The sequence below is a fragment of the Peromyscus maniculatus genome, chromosome 17 (assembly GCF_049852395.1).
Source record: "Peromyscus maniculatus bairdii isolate BWxNUB_F1_BW_parent chromosome 17, HU_Pman_BW_mat_3.1, whole genome shotgun sequence".
Classification (NCBI taxonomy): domain Eukaryota; kingdom Metazoa; phylum Chordata; class Mammalia; order Rodentia; family Cricetidae; genus Peromyscus; species Peromyscus maniculatus.
In genome coordinates this window covers 60,356,623-60,381,618 of record NC_134868.1, presented here as the reverse complement: position 1 = coordinate 60,381,618, position 24,996 = coordinate 60,356,623, and the positions used below count along the sequence as shown (strand labels likewise).

The window sequence follows — 24,996 nt, the reverse complement described above, 5'->3', positions numbered from 1 at the left end:
TTTCAAGTAAGAGAGTCTTAGCTCTTCCCTGAATGTAAGAAATACTGTCAGCTACCGAGAACAAGTGAAACTGGAAATGGTGCTGGGAACCTGAAGACCAGGAAAAGTGTGTCTGACAGTTCCAGGGTGTACTGTGATGTGATGTCATCAAGAGGTGAATCGGGAACCTCTTAGCAAACCGGGCTGATCTGAAACCTTAGCATGAGATGGTGGGTGCAGAAGATCCCCCCTGACAGCAAGACAAGGACTGCCCTGTCCCTGCTGTTACAGGCAGGAATGTGGAGGCATTCCAGTGCCAGTCAGCTGCTCCTGCGGCCAGCCTGAGGTTCAGGACTTGAAACAAGCTGAGAGAAGCGGCAGTCTCAGAGCTCTAGAGGACTTGAGGGATGGGATGCGGGCAAGTTCCGAGAGAAGATGCCATAGGCTGTTAGGGATGAGGGCCGTGGTTTAAATACCTGGTGTCGGAGAACTGCCAAGTGTCTGCACCAGGAACACGTGAAGCCAGGAAGAGGGATATTGGGAGAGGGGAGCGTGGACCCAATCTTCACAAAAATGCCGTGGGTATCTGGAAAGGCGCTTGGGGAATCTGGGAAGGGAGCCCAAAGCAGCACCTATTTCTCAGACACCGGAGGTTATGCCAGGAGAAGGTGAGCTCAGCTGCCATTCATTATCTAAAAATGGGTTGAAGAAGTGACAGCCAAGTCTGATGGGCTGGTCAGATGCTGAGTCAGCACCGGAGACTTTCTGTCTAACTTTTGGACAATCTGCAGAGAAGTTCCCATGCATTCCGTCACAGACTTGGCAGCACAGGACAGTGCCTGCCACCATTCTGAAAATTAAAGGGGCTCATCAGAGACCCAGATGTTTGTAAAAAATAATAAAAAAAAAAATGAGGTGGCTGTCTTGTGTGATGTCATTGGACTGACCTCCCTAACCCAGGAAGAACAGAGAAGCTAGGATTCTAGCCCAGACCGGTTTACCTCCACACTGTGGAGTTATGGGTTGTGTGATCCTTTTTCATGTGTTTGTGTGTGTGTGGGGGGGGTATATATCCAATTTCTGTTGAGGGTCCCATCTGGTCATGACCAGCCCCGCAGAGAAAGGCTTCTCTGGAGTAGATGAAGCTGCTGATAGTTAGCAATGGCTGTCCAATGAAAAGTTCTGTGATTCCCAGCTCACACTGTAGTGCCATAGACAACCAGGCAACCAGCTCTGCCCTGGCATGTAACGTGAACTTTAAAACCTGAAGGTCCTCCTTACAGGGACCTTTAAAGACCCAAGTAAACCAAGTGGTTTATTTAAAGGACTTTTCACAGTCCCCTTTTATCCTTAAGTGATTTTGCTGTTTGTCTCATTGCAGGTCATGTATGAGATCCATGGGGCGGTTGAGAGAAACAGAGACTGCCTTTCCCAGAACCTCCTGTTTGTGATGAAAAGTGAGTTGATTTTCTCCCCATACTTACTTCTTGATCTTGGGATGATTTCCTGTAAAATGTGCTACCGCCTCATGGGCAGTGGGAACATCATTTACTCTCCCGTGTTCGGGATAACGAGGATGTTGCCACACTGTACGTTGATTACAACCTAATTTGGAGTTCAGTAGAAACCCCAGCTTGACTCAGCTTTTAGCAGGCAGGCAAGTAAAACACCTTTCCTGTCTCAGTGCTTGAATATGAAAGAGCATGTCTGTCTGTGGAGACTAATAAAGATGAACATGGCTTCCGAACTTATTTAGACCACAGCAGGGTGAATTCCATTACTAAAGATGACTCCAGGTCACAACTAGAGTGGTATTTTATTTTTATGCACTTTCAGTTATGAAGTATTAATGCCCACTAAGTAGAAAACTGATCAATGTATACATGTATAAATACACACACACATAAATGCATATATATATATGCTCTTATTTTGAGATATTAATATTTTATATACATATGTCAACTATTATTCCATACAATATGTAGCACTATATTCTAACATGTACACCATAATCATACATGTGTGATTCTGTCTGTTCTAGTAATCACTCTCTTAGCAGAGTCCTGGTGATTCACATTTTTCCTGGTAGCCTATTCAAGGAAGAGTTAAGTCCCCTGCTGAGGCAGAACCATCTGTCTTTCCTGGAAGGACAATTCAGGCTTCGCAGAGTGGGCAGATGCTTTGAGCTGGAGGTCAGACATGTGCGTCACTGCTGACTCAGGGTGTCTCTGCCTACGTCACAGCCTTGTAGCCGTGACGCACTGTTTACACAGGGGCTCTCTTGGTGGTGGCCTCTCAGTCACCTAGCTATTGTGAGTTCTCTCAGCTGAGAAAATTGCAGGGAACAGGAGTGGGGGTGAAATCACCAAGGGGGACTTGATACGCTCACCCTCTCTTACCTGCTGGGAAGTGCGGGCCTCCTATTGAGGTTATTTCAACTTCACTGTTAACACACTTCCCTTTTGGTCCCTATGTGAAGGTCCCATACACAGAACGTGTCTTACACATCATCCCAAAGCTTTGTTTCTTTCAGGTATTTCATGAGGTATGTACGTAGTTAGAATGAGGTGATGAGTGGGGGTGTTTTAATCTTGCTTGTCTTATAGAGTGCCCATATTTTAAACTTATTCTGTTGTTTACACTCGTCAACAAGTTAATTTGATTCCAAGAAAGCATGGGTGACCATTGCTTAGTTCTCGGCAGGAGGGCTGAATTTACAATAAGCTCTGGCGTATTTGTGATTCGTATGTGAGGTGGTGGATGCTCCGTGTGGAGAGCATGGAAGGTGTGTCAGGCTCTGGGAACCATAAGGTCCAGTTGCAGTTAGCCAGCTCTGCTACAGGACAGTAGCTGCAGACCGTGCAAAGATAAGAAGCATGGAGTTGGTAGCAATGTGTGTACAGGCACACGTGGTGGCCACCCTTGGCCTACAAACTGTAGTTACTCACATCTTTCATCATGCCGGTGAAAGAAGCCTGGCTGTGATAATGTTATATGAATCTGCAGAATGTCGGGATACCATGGTAAGCAATTGTGAGGACACAGAGCTGATAAACAACGACTTCCAGTACAATCTTCTTTGCAGTAGGAAACCCATTTGAGGAAGTGAGAGGTTTAACTTTGGGGAAGATGGAGGGGTCTGCTTTTGAGGAAGATAGTGGTCTACCTTTGAGTAAGGTAAGGGGGTTCTACCCATCTGAGCCTAAGAGTACACATGAGTAAAACCAGCTCTCCGCAGAGATTCACTCACCCAGCTCTAAGAGGCACAAGGCAAGCAGGATGCCCGCACATCTGCTTTCTGCTGGAGCTTGCCCAGCCATGGCCAGGGCGGTGATGGGATGTCCCAGGAGGCCTTCAGCTGTGACAGAAAGATATCAGTCCCTGCTCTTATTCATGCAGTCTGATCATGTGACTTAGAGACAAGACAGAAACAGGGCAAAAAACATATGTTGTGGCCCATGTTAGTGTGTAGTGTTTTAGTTTATTTAAGGCACTTTACTCCTATTAGAAGAATAATATTTTTTATTATTTATAAATGGGTCCTGTCATACACACACACACATACACACTTTAAATACATATGAAAATTGTTCAGTTATTTAATTGTTCAATTTATATATCTTTAAATGGGTGGTACTTTATGCCTCTTGTTTACCTTATTATCTTGGGGTAGTTTAAAAAAAAACTTTTAAAGGTTTTAAAAAATTAGAGATGGAGATTTTGTTTCTGTCTTCTCCTCTCCTTCTATCTCTTCCTGTGTTTTCTGAAACACTTTCCTCTCCACATCTAACGACCCTCAGTGCTCTTCCTGGACATCAGGAAATCATCTTCCATGGACTGAGTGAATTATCACACATTTGCTCATCGATGCCACACGCACAGTGGACAGAACCCGTACACACCTCTGTCACTCTGCCACGAATGTCTTTTCTGCCACTTTCTCCCAACCAGGGGTCATTTCTTTTTCATCATTTTTACTCATAGGCAATGCCCCAACTTCGCAGTACCCCTCTTAGCACTATTTAAAAACTGAAAGACTGCTGCTTTTGAGCAAGAGTTGGGAGTCGATTGGCGTTTCCCTGCATTAGAAGCTGGAACCCCACAGAAATGCAGGATGCTTCATGCACTGAGTTCCAGGAGGTGATGGTCTGGCTTATCACTGGTGGTGTTCACCCTCTCCAAAGGGATAAGGCATCTTTGGTTTCTCCTGATTACTTTTCCTTTGTTGCCGGTTCGTCATCTTTGAGCAAGCACTGTGAGAACATGGAAACATTCTGTCCCGTCTGAATTCTACCCGGTGATTTTGCCTGGAGTAATCATTCTTGCCTAAGCCAAGGTTTTCCTCTCAGAGCTGTGAGGCCAGGATTTTCCATCAGCAGAGGCATTCTGCTCTACCGGGCCCCTCTCCCGTGTGTTAATTAGCCCTTCATTAATAGGCGAGGGCTTGACCATCAGACCCACTCCTGCCAACACCTACCTCTTTTTGACAGGTTCACTGATGTTCAGCACTTGCTGACAACCGGCCTTCCCAAGCCTCTCCAGTGACCACCGTCCCGTCCTCACTGCCAATGCTGAACCAGCGATTAGTCCTGCTGAAGGATTGGCAATGAGACATGCCAAGGCCAGGGGCTGGGCGAGCTCTTATTACTGGGGTAGGATTTTGGTTAGGCATGTTCAGAACTCAGAAAGTCTCATAGATGCACGTAGATGATGTGCACATGTGTAGATATGAAACAATTCGTCCTGAAACCTGTCATTTCAACCCCCAATCCCAGCATTCCCTCGACTGTCTCTCCCAGTCCCAGCTTTCTTCTCTGATAGTGCTGGCTTCCTGCTTGCTCACGACTGTAGTGAGTTTTCGCTGAGGATATTACAGTCACGCACACATACACTACGTGGTTGGCTGTTTTGTGTGGGGAAAAGGTGGAAACAAACCCGCTTAGCTGTTGAACATTGTGACGTGTCTGATGGGCTGACCTCGATCCTAAGGAGTTACGTAAACTATCCCAATTTTTAATTTTGCAGTAGTCTTCAAGGTATGGGTACTGTCATTTTTGTTGTGTTTTTAACAAGCCAGTTGAGCTCAGAAGGTATCTGCATATGCACACCAGTAGCAAAAGGCTCCCTCCAGATTCATAGCCAACGCAGGCATTATTGTTTCTCTGACATGCAAAAGGTTCATAACCCAAAACCCACCTGCTGGAGGTCTGGCCCTGCTGTGAGTAGCTGAGCAAGCTCTCGTGACCCCAGGCCGTTAGATCTGAGGAGTCTGGTGTCAGCACGGACGGCTTCACCTCTGCAGCTGAACTCAGAGGGGCTCTTTTGCTACTTGAACCTAGTGACAGATGCAACCCAATGAGGCAGAGTCACCACGAGTGTTTAAATACTTCTCTCAACAGGGTTAGCATGGTGGCATGTCTTCTAGAGGGATTAGTTATTTTCCTGCAGTGGGAGTTGCTGCCAAAAACCCATGTTTCTATGACTGTGTCAGGTACACAAAAGCCTGTCAGGTCGGAGCTGGTAAGATTCAGAGCTGACAACCCAGACAAGGGGACGTGTACTCCTCCGAGAGCCACGAGCCAAGAGCTCAGGTTGGAAAGCTGTGATCAAGACTCAAGCCAAGAGCAATGGGAGCCACCATCTGTCAGGAGAAATGAATGCTGGTGGAAATAACATGGAACCCAGGAAAAAGTAGTCCCCACTGTCCACTCTATCAATGACTTTGTCCACACAGAATGGGGGAGGGGCGCTTCCATGGAGAGCAAGCCTAACATTTGGCAGTGATTTTAATGCCACTTACAATGTTCATCTATTTATCTCCTAGCGAGTGAAAATGTTGTGATCAGTCATTTGTTCCAGTCAAAACTGTCACAAACGGGATCGCTTATATCTTCCTACCCATCATTTAAATTCCGAGGACAGAAATCCACCATACTCAGTAAGAGAACTGCCTCTTCAATGATTGGAGCAAACAAGAATTACCTAGAACTTAGCAAGGTAGGAGTTACATTGTTCTTACTTTTGCTGTATTTAAGTTTCCTTAGTGCAAACTCTTCTCTCCTAAAAGCACCATCTTAATACATTAGACAGATACCCACATTCTAACAGAAGGAATTAAAGAGGAAGATGCTGGCCCGGCTGCCTTTCTGTTCCTGTGACAAACACCATGACCAAAAACAGTTTAGGGGAGAAAACACTTATTTCATCTCACTTCCAAGTCTCAGTCCATCCCTGAGGGACATCAGGGCGGGAACTCAAGGCAGGCATCTGAAGCAGAGACCGCAGAGGAATGTGACTTGCTGACTCACTCTCTGGCTAGCTCACCGGTTTGTGTTTAGCTAGGTTTCTCATACAGCACGGCTCAGAGCCACTGGTCCAAGAAATGATGCTACTCATAGTGGGCTGGACTCTCCTCCACTGAATAAGACAGTCCCTCACAGACCAATAGATAAAGACAGTTAGTTACTCAATTGAGACTTCTTTTTCCCAGATGCCTTTAGGCTGTGTCAAGTTAACAGTTAATGCTAACTAAGATAGGTAGCTTCCAAGGTTATAACTGGGTAAGGAGACACAGAAAGGTTCAGGAGGGTGACAATTCGGTGTGAGCGCAGCTTTATAGTGACATCACTGGTTGTCTGTGAGATATCCTGCTTATGTTTCACCTTTATAACCATCTTTTGGGATGAATGTAAAGGAACTTCAGGGCAATTGAATTCGAAGAAATAAACTTAGATCTTATCCTATGGATCTGACTGTTTCCAAAGTTTGGGGTCTGTAAATGATAAATTGTCACTTCTCTTTTCCCAGGAGCAGAATGTTTCCACTATGTATTTGTAGACTTTGAGCTTGCTTTTGTAGTACACTAATTGTCAGTGTGTTTCTTCCACATATGTTAGATTTATGACTAAAGGTTCCATGTCTAAAAGGGAACTAAAATCTCCTTGCAGTTCTTTCCAGTGCTGTGGTAATGGATAGTCACTGCTTTGTTTCTTGAGAACACAAAAGCAGACTGCTTTCCTGTTCCCTTCTTGTGTCTCCCAAAATATAGAAGAGGATATGAGAACAATTGATTTTGAAAATGCAGTTACTGAGGCAAGTTGAAACATACCTTAGCTCTCCAGTTCCAAGGAAAGCAGAGTTCGAAATGCCACCCTTTTTGAAAAGTGACAGATTTGTGTGTGTGAAGTTGTGTATAAGTGTGTATGTATGTGTACATGTGCATATACCTCCACGTGTATATTATATGGATATATGTATACACATGTGGATTTTGTGTGTGTATGTGGGTACTTGTATTCATATGTATGTGCATTGTGTTTCTGTATGTGTCTATGTGTGTGTACATGTTTGTGTGTCTATATGTATATATATATATATATAAACATGTATATGTATATATGTGCATGTATGGGTATGCTTTTGTGTAAATGTGTATATGTATGATCATTGTGTTTGTGAATGTACCTGTGTTAATGTATATGTGTGTACCTGCCTGTGTATATGTGTATTTGTATGTGTGCATGTGTGTGCTTATGTGTATGTGTGTGCCCATGTGTATGTGTCTGTATGTATGTGCATAGCATACCTGTGTGTGTGTGAATGCTTGTGTGTGCCTGTGTGTATGTATATATGTGATTATATCTGTATGTTTGTGTATGTGTCCATGCCTGTGGGTATACATGACTGTGTGTGTGTGCTTGAGTGTGTATGTATGTGCTTCTCTGTGTGTACCTGTATGTGCGTGCCTATGTGTGTGTATGTGCCTATGTGTATGTGTATGCCTGTTTGTGTGCCTGTGTGTGTGCATGTGCATTGTGTGTGCCTGTGTGTGCCTGTGCCTTTAGTTAGTAGACCCTAGGATCAATGGCCTCTTGGCAGGTTGCAGCATCAGACTTGGCAGGAATCCCATGTCACGGCCTAGGGAAAGTCATCTCAGCATTAGAAAGATGAGCTTCCCCATGGGAAGAGCTTGGTTCCGAGGGTCTCTGTGCCTCTGGCCTTTCACTTTTCATGTAGATTGCACATCAACAGTAAGAAAACACGTGCCTCTAAACTGCAGTTTTTGACCTCAATGATTGAGTGCTGGAGACCTGGGTACCATTCGGCTTTCCCCCGAAGGACTAGAGAAGAGACATAATTCACAGTAGCGAGTAGTCCAGAAAGAGGAACCTTGTGCCCACCTCCAGGGACGGGGGCACATTGTCATGATTCCTTAAACACTCTGTTCCCCGCTGCCCTTGCTTTTCTCTTCGACCCATCCCGGTCCTTGTACATCTACCCCTGGGCCAGACACATGGAATTTTACCCATGCCTTGACTGGACATGACTCTGGCATTGAGTTTGTAGAAACGGGCTGATGCTGGCCAAGTGTTTCATTTTGCATTCCCTTGTCAGCCGCAATGAATCAGCACCCTGCACAGTTCATCCTAAGGGGAGGAAATGAGCTGCGCTCCTCGCGGTACCAAACAGATGACGGTATTTCATTAGCTACTGGCCTCACAGACTACCAAGCAGATAATTGTGTCTCATCAGAATTTCTCTTCCATAGTGTTAAGAGAAATTATCTTAGAGTGGTGGGTATGTTAGTCTACATCCTTGTCCTTTGAAATGTAATGTGGCATCTTTAAACCCCCAGTGAGATTTAATTAATTACCTCCTGCCCTTTATTTCTTCACTCAATGGCACTGTTTTCACTGTCTTTTAAATTTTTTTCCCATTATCGCTAAATTTTTACTACATATGGTGTTTTTCTTTTTAAAGCTGGTTTTATTATTTATTGAAGAACACAGCTTTCTGTCAGTTTCCAGGGATAAGCACCTTACTAACCCATTCCTTTTAGCAGATAAGGGGGGGGGGAGGCAAGAATGCATCAAACCTATACATCTGTGTAATGCTAATTGTCTTAAAGTTTAGAGAGCAAAGTAGCAAGTATAAGAACAAAACTGTAAGAAAATAACGTCTTTTATTTTGCCCCAACCTAAGCTACATTTCACAACTAATGTGAACAGCTGGTAAATAGCCAAGACATTGTAGGGAACCTCTTGTATTGATCTAACCTGTCTTTGCTATGAAATTAAGATGAGGGCAGACAGTGGTCATTTAAGGAAGAGCCCTGAGCATCCTGAGCATGAAAGGTTAGCAGCAGTGACTGTCACCTTACTCACAGCTGCCCATTTCCCAGACTTGTGATAACATCATCAAAGTCCTTTGGTCCTGATTTTATGACCTCTGCCTTATGTGTTTGCCTACAAGTGCATTAACATGAGTAAAAAGCTCAATGTCTCTTTTTTCCTTCTAAACCAGAAGCTAATACGATAAATCTGTCCTTCTTGTCACCCCCCACACACAGTTATTAAAAAAGAAAGGATCTTCAACTTTCCTTCAAAGACTGGAACGCGGAAACCCGGTTACCACCGCATCACAACTCACGGTTAGTGGCATTCCGGTTCAAAATCTCCATGTTTGTTTCAACTGCAGTGTGTCAATGTTGCAGTTTTCCATTTCTAATGTCTTGAGTACCTTCAGAAGAAAAGCCACACTTATGCTCACACACACACACACACACACACACACACACACACACACACACACACACACACACACACACCACGTGCTGAACCAATGCGCAATACATAAATACGTCACGGATTGCATCCAGAGACCCTGTGTAGACTGCTTTGTCCCTCCGTAGGGTCAGCTTTGCTCTTCTCTGTCCGTAGAAATCTCTGGCTGACATCACCGGGAAGCTGCAGAGGGGCAGCCCGCACTTCATCCACTGCATCAAGCCCAACACCTCCCAGCTGCCTGGCGTGTTCGATCACTTCTACGTGTCTGCTCAGCTGCAGTACCTCGGTGTCCTAGGGCTGGTGAAACTGTTCCGCTATGGGTACCCGGTGCGCCTTTCCTTCGAGGACTTCCTGTCCAGGTCAGTCTGGAAGCACTGTTCTGCCCTCCGCGGAGATGCCACGCTGATGTCAGCGAAGTCCTTTCTGTTTCTTTTTGGAACATAACTTTCAGTGGTTCTACTGTCATGTGAAAACAAGATGGTCTGGGAGGCAGGGAAGAGTGACAGGGCTTATGTAAACAGTGACCAAATGTCCTGAGGGCAGGGCTTTGGAGACCATTTGGTCCCCTCCAGTGTGGCTATCCATAGACACGGAGATTTATGAAATGGTATTGTATCACATTCCTATGATGGGTACAAATGTGGTTATTCTTCGTCCTTTATCTTGTATGAAGAAAACACAGTTTAGATGACAGCACAGGTGGAAAATTGACTCCTTGTCTGTGTAAATCGAGGTTTTCCGGAATGTAGCAGGAGCATGTATGTGTATGTGGTTTGTGGTCATTTTTTCATTACCATGGTCACAGAGATGGTAACACAGTGCAAAATATAGGTAAGATGTTTTTACTGTTTGGCCCCATAGAGAAGTTTGTTGACCCCAATATTAGCTAACTTCAACCCCGAGGCACGATGTCCCTAAACAGCACACCGACGAGAGGAACGTTGGGAAACAGAGCCTTGTCTATGTGGGGATGAGCCCACTGGCACACACCTTTACCACAGCAGTTTGCCAGGAGGACTCACCATTTCTCCAAAGCTGCACCAGGCTCCGGGGCTACATATTCACTCTAAGTATGGTACGATGCGTTGTGTATGCCTGTTGAGGGAGGCGTATATCTATGTACATGTTCCTGTGTGTGTGTAAGCCACAGATTGACACCAAGCATCTTCCTCCCATCACTTTCCAATCTTACTCTTTGAGACAGGGTCTCCCATTGAACATGGAACACACCAATGTGGGAAGACCTGGCCAGCAAGCTCCCAGGGATACCTCTGTTCCTGCCTCCCCAGTGTCAGGACTATAGGCACCTCCCAGGTTGTCTGGCTTTTTCTCGTGGATGCTGGTGACCTGAACTCAGGTCCTCATGCTTGAGGGGTATGGTGCTTGAATGAGAGATGTCCCCCAGAGGCTCCTGTATTTCAACAGTTGGCCCCAGGTAGTGGCACCATTTAGGGAGGTTATGGAACCTTCAGGAGCTGCAGCATTGCTGGAGGCAGTATGTCACTAGGGGTGGGCTTTGAGGGTTTATAACCTCACCCCACTCCCAGTTCACTCTCTCTTCCTTCGGTGAAGTTGAGATGTTGTCTTTCAGCTCCCTGCTTCTACTGCCATGGCTTCCCCATCATGACAGACATCTAACCCCCTGGACCCATAAGCCAAAATAAACTCTTCCTTAAGTTATTTTCATGGTGTTTTATTGTAGCAACAGAAGAGTAGCTAATAGAAGAGGCGAGGGCTGAATCAGCCGACCATCCTCCCCAGCCCATCTGTCCATAATGTTTTTTACTTAACCATAAACCTTAGTCTGATTTTAAGAAAATCAATAATCTAAATGAATCTACTTTAAAGAAAGTAGCTGATGAATATTCATTTAGCTTGCCAATATATGCTAATGGTCACTCGCTTGGTCTGGAGCTTTAGTCCAGTGCTTTGCTAGGACTCTATCCTGGCTTGAAGATGCTCACAGACCAGCAGCAGGCAGGTACCTGCATGCTCAGCTAAGCAGCAGGCAGGGCTTTGTGATTGAACAAGTGCCATACGTCACAGAAGCTTAGGAGGGAGGGCCACGCATAGCTGGCTTTCAGATGAAGTAAGCATTAACCGTGGTAAAAATAGTAGTAACTCTTTTAACTGTTTTATAGACTTATCATTTATAGGGAACCGTTGCAAAGTTGGGAATTGGGAGCAAACTAGGCTTGGATTTAAGCATGAACCTTATGAGTCTTAGATGGGAGTGGTTGGGCACATTGCTGGTTATTGTTCATTAGGATGTCTTTTCACCCAGCTTTGCCTGTTTCTTAAGTAGAAATCAAATCAGTCTTCAGAGATATATAGCTTTAAGATGAGCCTGTAATTTTTCATGCATTATCATTGGCTTGTTAGAGGTCAGCCCTCCTGTACCGTTAGGTACGAATGGTCTTTGGGTGAGTGAGTCATAAACCTGCTCATAGGTAAGGTTTTTAAAAAGTGAAAGATTTATGCTATCTGAAGAAAAAACAAAACAAAACAGAGGATCCACGTGTGAGTTTAAAACTAAGAGATCCCCAAATGTACTCTAAACCTTCAGAATGGGGGCCAATGCAGTGTGGGACCAAGAGTGAGTGCTTTGGGAGGGATCCCTGATTCAGTACCAAAGGCTGAATGGTAGTCCTGGGCTATGGATGAGGGATGTCATCATCCAGCATCCTGTGCTCTCTCAAGGCTGCGGGTCTAGATAGATTAGAGTTTGGTCAGTGGGACCAACTTTATTTCTAGCTCAAAAGACTCTTCCATACCATGCATATCTGAATCCCTAGAACAATACATCTGAGCTCAGGTTCTCCTATTCTGTGGCTTGAGGTGAATGCTACAAATGAGTGTCTCCAACAGCTGGCCAGAAATATTGAAGTTGGTGAAGGGTGGGTAGTGCTTTGAAAAACCTGATATAACCTCTTCTGGAAATTGTTGTTTTGTTTTGATGTCTCTCTTGAAAGCCAATTCCTTTATGAAAAAAAACCCTAATGTAGAAAATGTAAAATTTCCAGCTGACCCAAACTCCACCAAATCCAAATATTGATTTGTCAAGCTTCTTAAAGAGCCTTTCTCCAAGTTTGAGATATTCTGAGGCACAAGAGGCAGGATCCGTCCACCAACAGAAAGAGCACATTTCTGGCATTGACTTGTTTGTTTGGTGAGGCTGTCTTAGTGGCATCAGTCAAGTCTGTATTAAGGGATCCCTCCCTCAGAGACTTTCCAGGTAGCTTTATTTTTCTTCCTAATGCTTATCACAACAAGCAGACACCTGAGTTGTGGTGTCCCTACAGAATATGGTGGGTTGGGGTCATGACTCTGTGTGTGTGGTGTGTGACATTATACATCATGATGATTAGAAATTTATTTTATTTTGCCTTTTGTATTTGTGTATCTCTCCATCAGAGCCTACCTTAATGAAAATAGACTATGCAATTAACCTTTTGAAATAAGGAACAGGTTTTAAGTCTATACGTCTCCTAAGATAATGGCTTCTCGGCAAGGGACCATCTCTTATTGACAAGCTTTGTTGACACTAAGTAAATATCTTTAGAATCCAGACATATAACTTGATGGTATTTGCCTAATATGTATGAAGCTCCAGGTTAAATTCCTAACACACATACACACACACACACACACACACACACACACACATAAATAAATGTCTTCAGACAAAACCTGGAATAGGCAATTAACTGATGCTCAATTTAGAGTAAAAGTTTTGCATAATAAAAATAATAACCATACTTTTGAGTTTATAATAGACAAAGAGTTTGAGTGTGGAAGACATATTTGTGAGTTAATCTGTGTAGTCCTTTTAGCATTTTCTTATCTGAAAGGGATGTGATTTCCTCATCTTTGTTTTAAATAGCTAAGCAGAAGTGGCATTATTAACTTATTTCAACAGAAATATGTCACCGTCTCTCTGAATGTGACAAAAACAAACAAACAAACACTGATCTGCAGTGAGATTACCAGTCTCTGTGGAACCTGACTAAAATGCAATCAAAACCCTGTTGTCAATGAGCTGAATCGATGTGACACTCCTTGCATATTCAGAAGTACACCAGCACCCTGAAATGACCCCAGGCAAGGAGGTAGAATTTAATAGAAAACATTTGTTGGTGAAACCCCTGATAGCAGCTTATATCATTCCCATGCAAAACAGAGCGTCTTGCATTCTACTTAAATATGACATAAAATATTTCTCTTCGGGTCACAACCAATTTATCCTAGCAACCAGAAAACTAACACCCATCAAAGCAAAAGACTCGCCATGCGTTAAAGCTGGGCTCATCTCAAAAGTCCTGGATGGAAGAAAGGAGAAAGTAGCCCAGTTTTGCAGTTTGGAAGTAAACAACTGCTTATCCAGATAACATTTATTTTGGGATTATAGAATGAGGGTTGATTGACAAGCACAGAGAAGGACATTTTGGTGTGCTGCTTGGAAGACGTGTGTCTCAGTTTGCTTCCTATCGCTGCAACACAATTCCACTACCAAAAGCAAGCTGGGGAGGAAAGTGTTTCATTTCTATTTCTCAGGTTGCTTTTTTCATACAACACAGGCAGAACTACTTGCCTAGGGGATGGTACTACCTCCAGTGGGCTAAATCTTCCCACATCAGTCATTAGGAAAATACCCCCCACAGACTTTCTTACAGGCCAACCTGATAGAAGCATGGCATCTGCCATGGAATCTAATGTGCTTGCTTACAGTCACTCTCAGGCTCTCTATGGAGAGTTCGATTGTCACTACTTTGTACCCTAAGAGGGGCCTGGGTCTGTGCCTCCCTGTAGCAAGAGTGACTAATCTGAGTCCTCATTTCAAAAACATTCTCTATTGCTGTCGGATTCTTTAATTTGTGAGACCTTTCATCGTGGCGTTGTAAGAATCACCTCTCACCATCCTATTCTGTAGTCCAACAACAACAACAAAGACCAATAGTCCAAACTGTGTGCTTTATAACAGCCAAGTCTTCTTCATTTGACTGCGGCTCAGGAGCAGTGGAGCTCAGCTGAGCTGTGAAGTTGGTTTTGCTTCATGGCAGAATCCAGGCTTCAGGACTCACTTGGGTCCAGGACATGCCTTTGGTGGGCCACATGGAAAAGATGGGCCTAGTGTTCTCTCAAATTTGGTTGAAGCAGCACCCACAGGATGGAGCAAGACCCTACCTACAAGAAGGGTACGTAAAACACACAGCAGAGTGTGCACATCCTACCTCAGTCAATCTGCCTTGTTAGCCCATCCCAAAATTTAGTGGCACAAAACAAAAATTTGTTCTTCTTCCTTATTCAGTCGGCTGGGATGAGTGGCTTCTTTCTTACGGATGTGGCCAGACAGCAGGGGAGCTGGATATAAGAGCATTTCTTCACCCACATGTCTGATGCCTTGCTGTTTGTTGGCAGAGTTTCTCTGTGTCTCTCAAACAACCATTCGGAAATGTATTATGTATAAATGACTGGCCATTAGCTCAGGCTTATTACTAGATAACTCTTAAACTGTAATTAACTCATATTTCTTAATCTACATTCTGCCATGTGGCGTTATTTCTCTTTCATCTTGTACCTCCTGTTTCTTTTCCTTGTCTCACTGGCAGCTCCTCTGACCCCACCCTTCTTCTTCCCAGTGTTCTGATTCTCCTGCCTAACCTTATCCTGTCTAGCTATAGGCCAATCAGCTTCCTTATTAACCCAATCACAGCAATATATAAAGGAATGTAAAGGAATATTGCACACCTGGCTGTCCCCTGGGGACAGTCTCTCTGGCAGAGCAGCCCATATTTCTTACCTTGGTAAAAAAAAAAAAAAAAAAAGCACTCAAGGGCCAAGAAAGGAAGCTTTGATCCTCCTCAGTTAAGCAGAGCACGTTCTGCTTCTGTTCTGTGAGGCATAATGGTTACAGCCAGTGCAGACCTTCTCAGTAGAATAGAAGCAATTGACATGGTAATATTGAGACAAGGGATACATAGAAGCAAAGGAAAGCCCTCCACAGCCAGGCCTCAGGTGTGAACTGACATGATTTGCATTGTCCTCCTGTTTCTACAATTAACTCCATGTGTTGAAAAACATCATACTGCCAAATGTTTATGAAATTATAGAAGGAAGGAACTGTCAAAGGTCATGTCGCCTCCTAAAAAAGCCACACAAGCATGTATACCTAAGTTCAACCCCAGCACCCAAGGAAAAGGGCTGGGAACAGTAGGTCACGCTTGTCATCCCAGGTCTGGGGAGGCAGAGACAGGCACATTCCTGGTGTTTGACAGCTGACGTGACTAGCCTACTTGGAGAGCATGGGGTTCAGTGAGAAGCTGTCTCAAATGTTTCCTGGGGAATGACATCTAAGGATGACCTCTGACCTACACGCTCACACACTCATATATACCCAAATGAACATGGGAGCATACACACACACACACACACACACACACACACACACACACACACACACACAACATACACACACACCAGAGAGATAGAGATAGATAGGGGGAGAAAGATATATATATATATATATATATATATATATATATATATATATATATATATATATAGAGAGAGAGAGAGAGAGAGAGAGAGAGAGAATGTTTTGAGAAGTCTTTAAACGACTTACCTTGTCTGACCTGGCCATCTTTCTCAGTGATCTCTTAAATACTCTGCCTGCTACTGATGCTGTGATCCATATTGTTTTACTGTGTGCTGTGAGGCGATACAATGGTGCCAGAAACTTATGTTTCTTCCTCTGTTTCTGACCTCCTGTCCTCTCTCCCCTTCCTTCTCAGTTTCTGTCCTTATCTGGCATCAGGAATCTTTTGTAGTCCAGGTGGTGGGGAGCCAGGCTCCTGTTAGGGGTGATTTAAGTTTGGCATTGAGTGTTAGACACTGTCACTGAAGAGAGGGGTTTATGCTTCATGAGGTGACTGCATTTGCAAATGACAGAAGGATTTGTCCAGCAAGAGCCTTGGGATGACTATATTATTATGCTTGGCCTGGGGAGTAGCCAGAGCTGTGTTTTCAGATCAACACTGGGAGAAATCCTGCCTGGAAATAGCCTGAATCATTCGGCTTGTCGAAGCCACACGGGCTGATGAAAGGCTGCACTGTAAAGGAAACAGAGCCATGATGGTGAACAGGGTGTGGGGACAGGACTGAAAGGAAGCACACATGAGTTGATGGGATTCAAACTCAAGGGCAGCAGCTAGCCAGTGAAGCAGCCAGTCCTTAGGGTTGCCGTCTGCCCCAAAACCATCCCAAAGTGTCCCTGTGGCGGGCTGCAGATGCCAGCCCCTTTCAACACATCTTTAATAGAAATGAGATTTATAAGGTCAGGGGGTATTAAAGCCTCTGCAAGTTTTGATTGGCCAATGATACATTTTCTTACAAGGCAGTTTTGCCAAATCTGACTGTATTCATTGTGCCAAATTGGTTGTGCTTATATAAGATTTAGTGTAATTGGGAATAAGGAAGGCCTTTAATTTTTCAGTGAAATATAAACTGAGAGAGAAGCTTATGTAATGGCTGGAAATTCATTTCCACTTGAGCCTAGTCAGGTATGTCTTTGTTTATAACTTGGCTCACTGCTTGTGGACTGTGGCTCAGCAGCTTCTCCATACTCGACTTCAAGAGTCTGCAGAGCTTGTCTCTGAAGGCCCCAGCAGCAGGCACTGAACACTCGCGGGCCGTGTGGCATGCTCAGCCGTGGCACAGGCAGTGTGGAAGTGAACAGGAGAGTGAGCGTTCAGGGCCCTGACACAAGCAGGATGTGTGCACTTGGCCCGAGGCGACCGACAACGGATACAGATCTGTCTCTTTCCCAGACAGCATGGTGGGTAGTGTCCTCTCTGAAGTGAGTAGATGGTGGTGGGTGATCGGTGCTGGAGTCAGGCCTTGGCGTGGTTTGCAGCTGCTCTACCACCGAGCCATAGCTGAGCCCACGGAGAGTGTCTTCAGTGCTCGCTCTCACCATCTGGCTCAGACCCCAATTTCTACTCTTTCAGGTTTTATTGTCCCGTTGGGACAGTACTCACTCATTCATTCATCATTCATTTCTTCATTACTTATTCATTCACTCTTACCTCGTACAAACTTTGATCGAGTCAGAAAGTCGTTGTGACTTGGAGTCACCATGAGCTGTAGCCTTGTGGGTCATGGTCACTGTGTTTCCTGATGGAGGAGCCCTTTAGAGTAATTATTGATATTGTGCAGATAATGGGTACTAGGTAATTACTAATTGTTGTAAGGGCCAGAGCTGAAGCTCAGTAGTAGAGCACTTGCTCATCATAGCCTAGGCCCTAGGTTCAACCCCTGGTACTGCCAGAAAAATTATAATCAAAGGAAGCCATTGATGTGAGGTTGCCTTGGCAATACTTTTTTTTGTGTGCTGTGGAGATGGTTCAGCGGGTCAAGTGCCCTTTGCAAAAGCACAAGAACCTGAGTTTGGATCCGCAGCACCCACATGAAAAGCTAGACAGGGCAACACATACCCATAATCCCTGCTCTGTAGAAAGAAGGAAAACATGGGAGGACTCCAGGGGCTCACTGGCAAGTCTAGAGGAATCTATGAACTTTAGGTTCTCAAAATATTTTATCTGAAAATAAAAGGTGAACAACAATGGAGAGAGGTGCCTGAGATTAACCTCTGACCTCTACACATGCATGCACAGGTAAGTGCACCCACACAGACATGTGCAAAACATGCACACAGCACATCTACACACTCACATGTAAATAAATAAACTCAATTGTCATGTGTTTTGTCCTAAATAATGGTAATCTTCTAAAATGACCCTTCATCCATCATGAGCAATTCAGTGCCCTGCTGGGCAACCACCTGGGGACATGGTAAACAATGTAGACCCTGCACTCTAGTCCTTGAGTGACCAACAATTCATTACTGCAGCAATCTTAAGACTGGAAACACATTTCATTCCTCACTCTAAGCCTTGTCCAGAGTTGTCCAAAATAGTTCATTAAGGACTCTTCACCCCGAATAAATGAAAATGTTAAAATGAGAAAAAAGAGCAATTCTGACAAGAAAATGTAGTCTCCCAGAAATTCCCTATATTTGACTACTTTAAGACCCCAGTGAAAAATGAAAATTCACAGACTAATATACTTTAAAAAGTGCAGAGATCCTCAACTCCAAAGGAACTGAAATTCCATGTCTTTTTATTTTGTGCCCCCAACATGAATGTCAGGCTGAGGTCTTATCTCTGAATTCCCCTGTCTGCTGTGTTTGGCTCAGTCTTACTGGTTCTAGGCATCTTGGCCAAGGGTAGGGTTAAGGTCTCATCTTATTTCTCCACTAAATTCTTTGCATTACCAGCAGACAGTTTACTGTTAGGAAAAGGCCACTCAGTGTCAGTCACGAGGTGGTTGACAGGTGGATAGCAAATACCTGTGGCGTGAACTATACTTGAGTGACTGATGCAATTTTCTGTGCAATTTCCTTCTTGAGCTTTGTATCTTGTGTAGGAACATAATACTTATTGATACCCTGTAGCAAATGTGCTAATGGCAATGTGCTTATTATTGCCTGAACAGTTTATGATGTTTCCTTCGGTCCTAACTATTTCCCCATAGAGCCGTTCATTAGATGCGGGCGCTAATGGTCCTGGCCGTTGTGTCTGTAGTTTATTTAGTAATATTACCGCTTTCAAACAAGTACCCTGAACCTTTCTCTGAGGCTGATTTCTTGCCACATAGTAGCTAACAGAAGTTTATGAATTCACATTTCTGTTTTATATGGAAAAAGAGGCTGTGTTTTCTGTTTCTTTCTTGGGTTTCTGACATGCTGAAGGAACTAAATACGTTCTCTGAACACCGTGAAGTCAGAGATTAATGGTGCAGCAAGAATATCGTTTAACAATAAAAACACCACACCACAAGAGACAATTGTATTGATCTCATATTTATGTAAAAGACTATTTTTAAGTTAGGAAAGATCGCAAGTAGAGCTGACCCACTTTACAGAAAACGTGCGAAATACAGAACATTCCACCGTACTCCTGAAAGTCCGCACTTCTTAAACCTAAAGTCTGACTTCTGTGACAGCTCAATTAGAAAATATTTACAGTATAGGAATGAATGCCATCCACTTTTAGGAGTATTTAATTTTAGAATAGAAGTAATATGTGTTCTTGTCAAGAAATCCATAGTCTTACAAAAACATACTGTTTTAGGATAAAATTATATTTGTAAACTTCTGTCTTTTTTCAAAGATCTAAATGACTAAATTATTTAGCTCTATGTAGGACTTGAATCCACAGCAATCAAGCATTGAATAACTTAAGCTACAAAGGAGCCATTAATATACTCAAAACAATAACATTTGTAGGAAGATGAGTGTTATTGATTAGAAAGGAAGACTGTGTGTAGTATGTGAGGGAATCAGTGTGAAATGAAGGGGGTGCTGCAGTCTCAACAACTGCTGAGTGGATGGGGAGAGGACCAGAGTGACCTTTTCCAGTTATGATGGCCATGACACTAAATACTCAAGTTCCATTCACCAGCACCGTCAATCCGAGGAAGCATGGCTGAAAGCTGCCTGCTTTGCTTTGAAGGAACTTCTATGAGGCCGTCAGCAGATGAGGAAATGGGATAAGGCAGGCAAACAAAATTACACTTTCGCTGACTTGTTTTCATTGATGATGGCCTGCATTTCATGTCAAGTCTGACATTTATTAAATTACCAAGAAGAGTCTTTTACAAAGTAGCCATTACATAGAAAAAAAATAGATCCATTGAGCTTGTGTTGGAGGCAGGCACACATGCAGAATGATCCCTTTATAAACTCAACATGCCCTGCTGTCGAAACCAACACCCTTGCAGTAAGTCCGTTCCCACCCTTGAATTAAACATCTCAGAACACAGTAACACACAGCTGCATGTTGACATCTGATCTTTGACTCTGCTTTGGCTATGACTCCCAATGGAAAGGACACACTTTGATAACATCCCAAATGCATTTATTGTTTTTCTCATTGCTGTGGAAAACGCCCCACAGAGACAGTTTCAGGAAGCGAGGATTTACTTTGCTCTCCAGCAGCCGTGTCCACTGTGGCAGGGAAGCAGGAAGGTGGGCAGGAGAGACATCTGGTCACATTGTGTCTGAAGTCAGGAGGCAGAGAGCTCAATGCTGGCTCTCAGCTCCCTTTCTTTTTCACTCAGCTCTTGGGATAGTGTTGCCCCACTAAGGAAGGTCTCCTCATCTTAGTGAAACATCTCTGGGGGTGCCTGACTGGCACCCCCGATGTTTGCCTCCAAGAGGATTAAAATCCAGTCTGGTTGACCATTGACACTACCCAGTCTGGTTGACATCAAATTGACCATTGACACTACCGACGGTCTCTGGAATAGCTTCTGTGTCCTGTGTCTCGTTTTGGGCTCACTGGCTTCATGGTGCAGGCTCTATGTTCTCCCAGGATTTGGTGCCTGCTTGCTCAGAATGGTTAATTTGCACAGCCCATGTCAGATTGTTGCTTCAGGAATGGGATGATTAGAGTCTTTCCCATTCCAACTTTTTCTTTATTATAAGAGAAAAGACAAAGAATTTTGCTCTTCCAACTATACGGACAGCTTTTCACAGTCATAAAGATGAGTTGGTCTTCATCTTGATATTTTAGGGGACACACTACTGTCTTGTGACTTACTTTGTACTTCCCTAATCTCTAAGGCCATTTCACATCTGTCTTTGGGCTTAATCACCATCCATGTGTCTTTGCTGAACTTTTTGTCCCAACATCTTGCCTAATATTGTGTTGGGTTCTTTAACAGGTAAAGTTCTGTGAATTTTCTGATGGTCTGTTTGCATTAGTTATTTCTTTGCAAATAGTTCCTTCAGCATTGCGTTCTATCTTCAGTGTTGAAGAAAATACTGTTTCCTGTCTCAGTGTTGGGGAAAACACTGTGTGCTGATTCTTCTTAAATGTTTGGGAGAATTTGCTCCTGAAGTTGTTCAGGCCTGCAGATTCATCTGGAAAGTCATTCAGTATGGGTTCAATTTATTCTCATATTTCAGGCTTTTTCATCATGGTCATTTTGGTAGTTTGTACTTTTTGTGCTATCTGGGTTTTGTCAGCTTGACACAAAAAAGAACCCTGAAAAAAAGGTTTTGTTTCTCAACGGCAGTTGAGGAATTTCCTCCATCAGATTGCCTGCAGGCAAGTCTATAAGGGAAGTGTGTGTGTGTGTGTGTGTGTGTGTGTGTGTGTGTGTGTGTGTATGTGTGTGTGTGTGTGTGTTTCTTCTTATCTTTTGAGAACTTCATATGTTTTTATATTTTGATCATATTCTTTTTCCTCACCCAATTCCTCCTAGTTCCTCCCTTCACCTGCCTACTTATCCAACTTCATGTTTTAGTCTCTCCATCTTAGAAAAACAGAAACAAAAAGCACATACACAAAAATGGGAGTTCAATGTGTGTTGGCCAAGTACTCCCGAGCCTGGGCTCTGCCCTGCGGCTGACAGAGCAGTGTCACTCAAAGAAAACCGACTTACCCTCTATCAGCCCCTGTTAGCGGCAGCTTCTTGGCCGAGGGTAGGACACTTGTGATGACCGCCCCTGCCTGCAGCTTCCAATGCCAGGGTGGCAGGTATAAGCCACCATACCTGGGGTTGTGATTTCTGAGGAGCGAGTCTCTTAGCCATGTTGTCATGTGTGTTTGCTACCCAGAATCCTCCCATATCATCCTTTTCCTGTTCTAGGGTGTGTGATGTCTTTTTGTGCACGATGTGGGGATTGGTGCTTTTAGGGAAGAAGCCCCAACAAGCTGGGTTGGCCAGCATCCCAACACACAGAGGACATTTATTCCTGGTGGCCACATCACAAAGAGGGTCAAATCAAAGTGACCTGGTGACCTCAAGTTCCTTTTCTGGTTGCAAAGGCCTGGTGCACAAGCACAGGAGGGCCATCCTGGTTAAGGTGTGGTGGCCATCCTGGTTAAGGTGTGGTGTGGTTGGTCTTAGCTCCAGTCCTGTAGAGTGGTTAGGGGGAGTCCTCACTGGTCGAGGGGACGAGCTGGTTCTCAAGAGACCACGGAGCCTCTCCCTCTTGAACAGTAGCTGTCATCTTGGGTGGGTTTCTTCTGTCCAGGGAGGCTGGGCTCTTCCTAGAATCTAAAATGATGGCAAGGCTAGAAAATGAACTATCTGTGTGCCTCCGGCATTGAAGGTGACACAGACACTCCTTGGGTGTTTAACCTGCCTACATTCAGAAGGAAGGAAGGGAACCAAAGTAGATAGGACAGACAGACACACAGTGAAGACAGAGGTGCCAGGCCCTCGTCCTGCGTTGGGTCCCTGAGAGCCTGAGGGAAGAGTCATTATGCTTCAACCAGTCAGCTCCTAAGTATCGGCATCAACATGGCCTGTTTCGCTTCTTCGCCCTCTAGCTAGAGTTTCATCCTTGTGTGTATTTATTCAGAGAAACAGACCTTGATATTATCTCTATTGTTTCCTGTCAAATAACTGTTCAAAGCCATGTCATTAACCTCTCAGACTTGAGTATCTCTTTCCTGCTTCCTGTGGGTTTGTTTAGTTCTGTGTCTTCCATCCGAAGGTGGGCGTCTGGCTAGCAACGTTGGTCCTTTCTTCTGTTTCAACCTAAGAATGCAAGGCAGATACTTACTGTTGGATTAAATAGCACAGAGATGAGGGGCAGTTCATCATTGCTCCAGTATCCTGTGACCTGGGTGTAGACACTGGTGTCATTGGAAAAACACTCCCAGGAAGCCTCTGCTTCAGGCTCAATCAAGGATCAAGACCAGAAACTGCTGTGTCCTGGTGTGGAACTGTCCCGCGTCACACCGAAAGCCCTGTGCTAAGGGCCCATACATGCTGAGCCCTTTCCTAGAGTGGAAACTTCTGTCCCACAGAAGTGGTGGTCATACGGGCCAGGGACATTGATGTTTCCTTTTCCTGTCAACCTGTAACACACAGATGCAGGCCGGAAAAGGAGTAGGAACCCCAGGCTGCAGCCTGGAGGACAAAGAAGAACAGACCTGGAGACAGCATGCCCCTGGAGAGTCTGGGTGCCAGAGAAGGACAGAAAGGCACTCTGGTTTTCTTTCCCGATGAACTCGTGGACTGACCTGTCTTGTATCACGCTGCTTACCCTTCCTCCACTTACTGACTTATTTGTAGAGCATGTTTGTTATATAGCAGTGCTTCCACAGCCAAACGAGGCCAGGGTTCCAGAGATTTGCCAGAGTCTGTGTCCTCCTTTGCGCACGTTCTCCCCAAGAGCTTGGGAGGTGTGTGGTGGTAGGTGACCCCTCGTGGACACAGCGTCACAAGGGCACAGCCGGAGCCAGCGGTTCAGTCTCACCTTCAATTTTAATAGATAATCTTATGAAATTAGCCATCAACGGTTGATATTTTTCTTCTAGTATTTTTAAGGTGGTAATCTTCACTCTTGCCTTTTCCCAAGAAGAAAACTGGCCGTGCTCCGTGACGTCACTTGTCTGTACATAATGTGCCTTTCAGGTCTGTGTGCTTTGAAGATGGTTTTTTTTTTTTTTTTTTTTTCTCTTCATTTGTTTGAGTAACTTGTTTGTAATGTCTTTGAGGGAAGTTCTTTCTGGCTTCCCCATTCCTGGTTTTTCAGATCTCTGATTTTTGGCGTCTTACAAATTCAAAGCAATCCTATCAATGACTGTCTGCTATTTTTTTCTTTCCTCCTCTCTGTACTCTCTTAAAAATTACGGTTCCATGCATGACGTCACGTACCTCTCTCCTCAGCAGCCCGTGTTCTCACGTAGTCTTCTTACTTTGGTTGCTTCTTTCGCTCGCATCCATGACAGTCTTCAAGTGGACTAACCATTTCTGAACTAAAGCAATCTACACTTTTCTCTGATTTCAGTGTTTAGAGTTTTTGTGGTGATTATTTTCTTTGTGCACCCCAATAAAACTTATCTGGAGATCAGAGGAAAAAGCCAGCCACAGTATTAAACATAGAGGTCAGGCCGTGGTAGCACACGCCTTTAGTTTTAGCATTGAAGGGATAGAAATTCATCCGGATCTCTGTGAGTTCAGGGCCATACCAGAAACAGAGCCAGGCGTGGTGGCACGTACCTTTAATCCCAGTGCTGGTTAATCATAGAGGTCTGGAGGTCTGTACAGAGGTCTGATAGAGCTGGGAGGAAAGAGGAAAGTGATGTAGCTGGGCAGAGAGAGGAAGTGAGATGGCAGGGCACAGAGAGGCTGTAGGCATGAGTGTATAGGAAGTGGCTCTCTGGAGGCTGAGGAGTTGGTGAGGTGAGGTTGGCTGTGGCTCTGATCTGTCAGTCTTAACCCTAATATCTGGCTCCAGGTTTTTGTTTTTTTTTATTAATAAGGCTTTTTAAGATTCGTCTTACAAGTTTTCATTTCTATAAGCTCAAGACAGACCTTTTATTAATTCTTCATGTTTTTAAGGTAGTTTCTATCCCTTTCAGTGTCT

At 44.2% G+C, this 24,996-nt stretch overlaps 1 protein-coding gene across 2 annotated transcripts in view; it reads left to right on the top strand.

Moving 5' to 3' along the window:
- Nucleotides 1-24,996, top strand: part of Myo16 (myosin XVI) — a 482,961-nt gene that overhangs the window by 346,741 nt on the left and 111,224 nt on the right. For both annotated transcript variants that reach the window (XM_006981334.4, XM_015999820.3), the window contains exons 24-27: nt 1,361-1,436; nt 5,807-5,979; nt 9,332-9,412; nt 9,702-9,907. In XM_006981334.4, the coding sequence (XP_006981396.2) occupies nt 1,361-1,436; nt 5,807-5,979; nt 9,332-9,412; nt 9,702-9,907 (536 nt within the window). The remainder of the gene's footprint in view (nt 1-1,360; nt 1,437-5,806; nt 5,980-9,331; nt 9,413-9,701; nt 9,908-24,996) is intronic.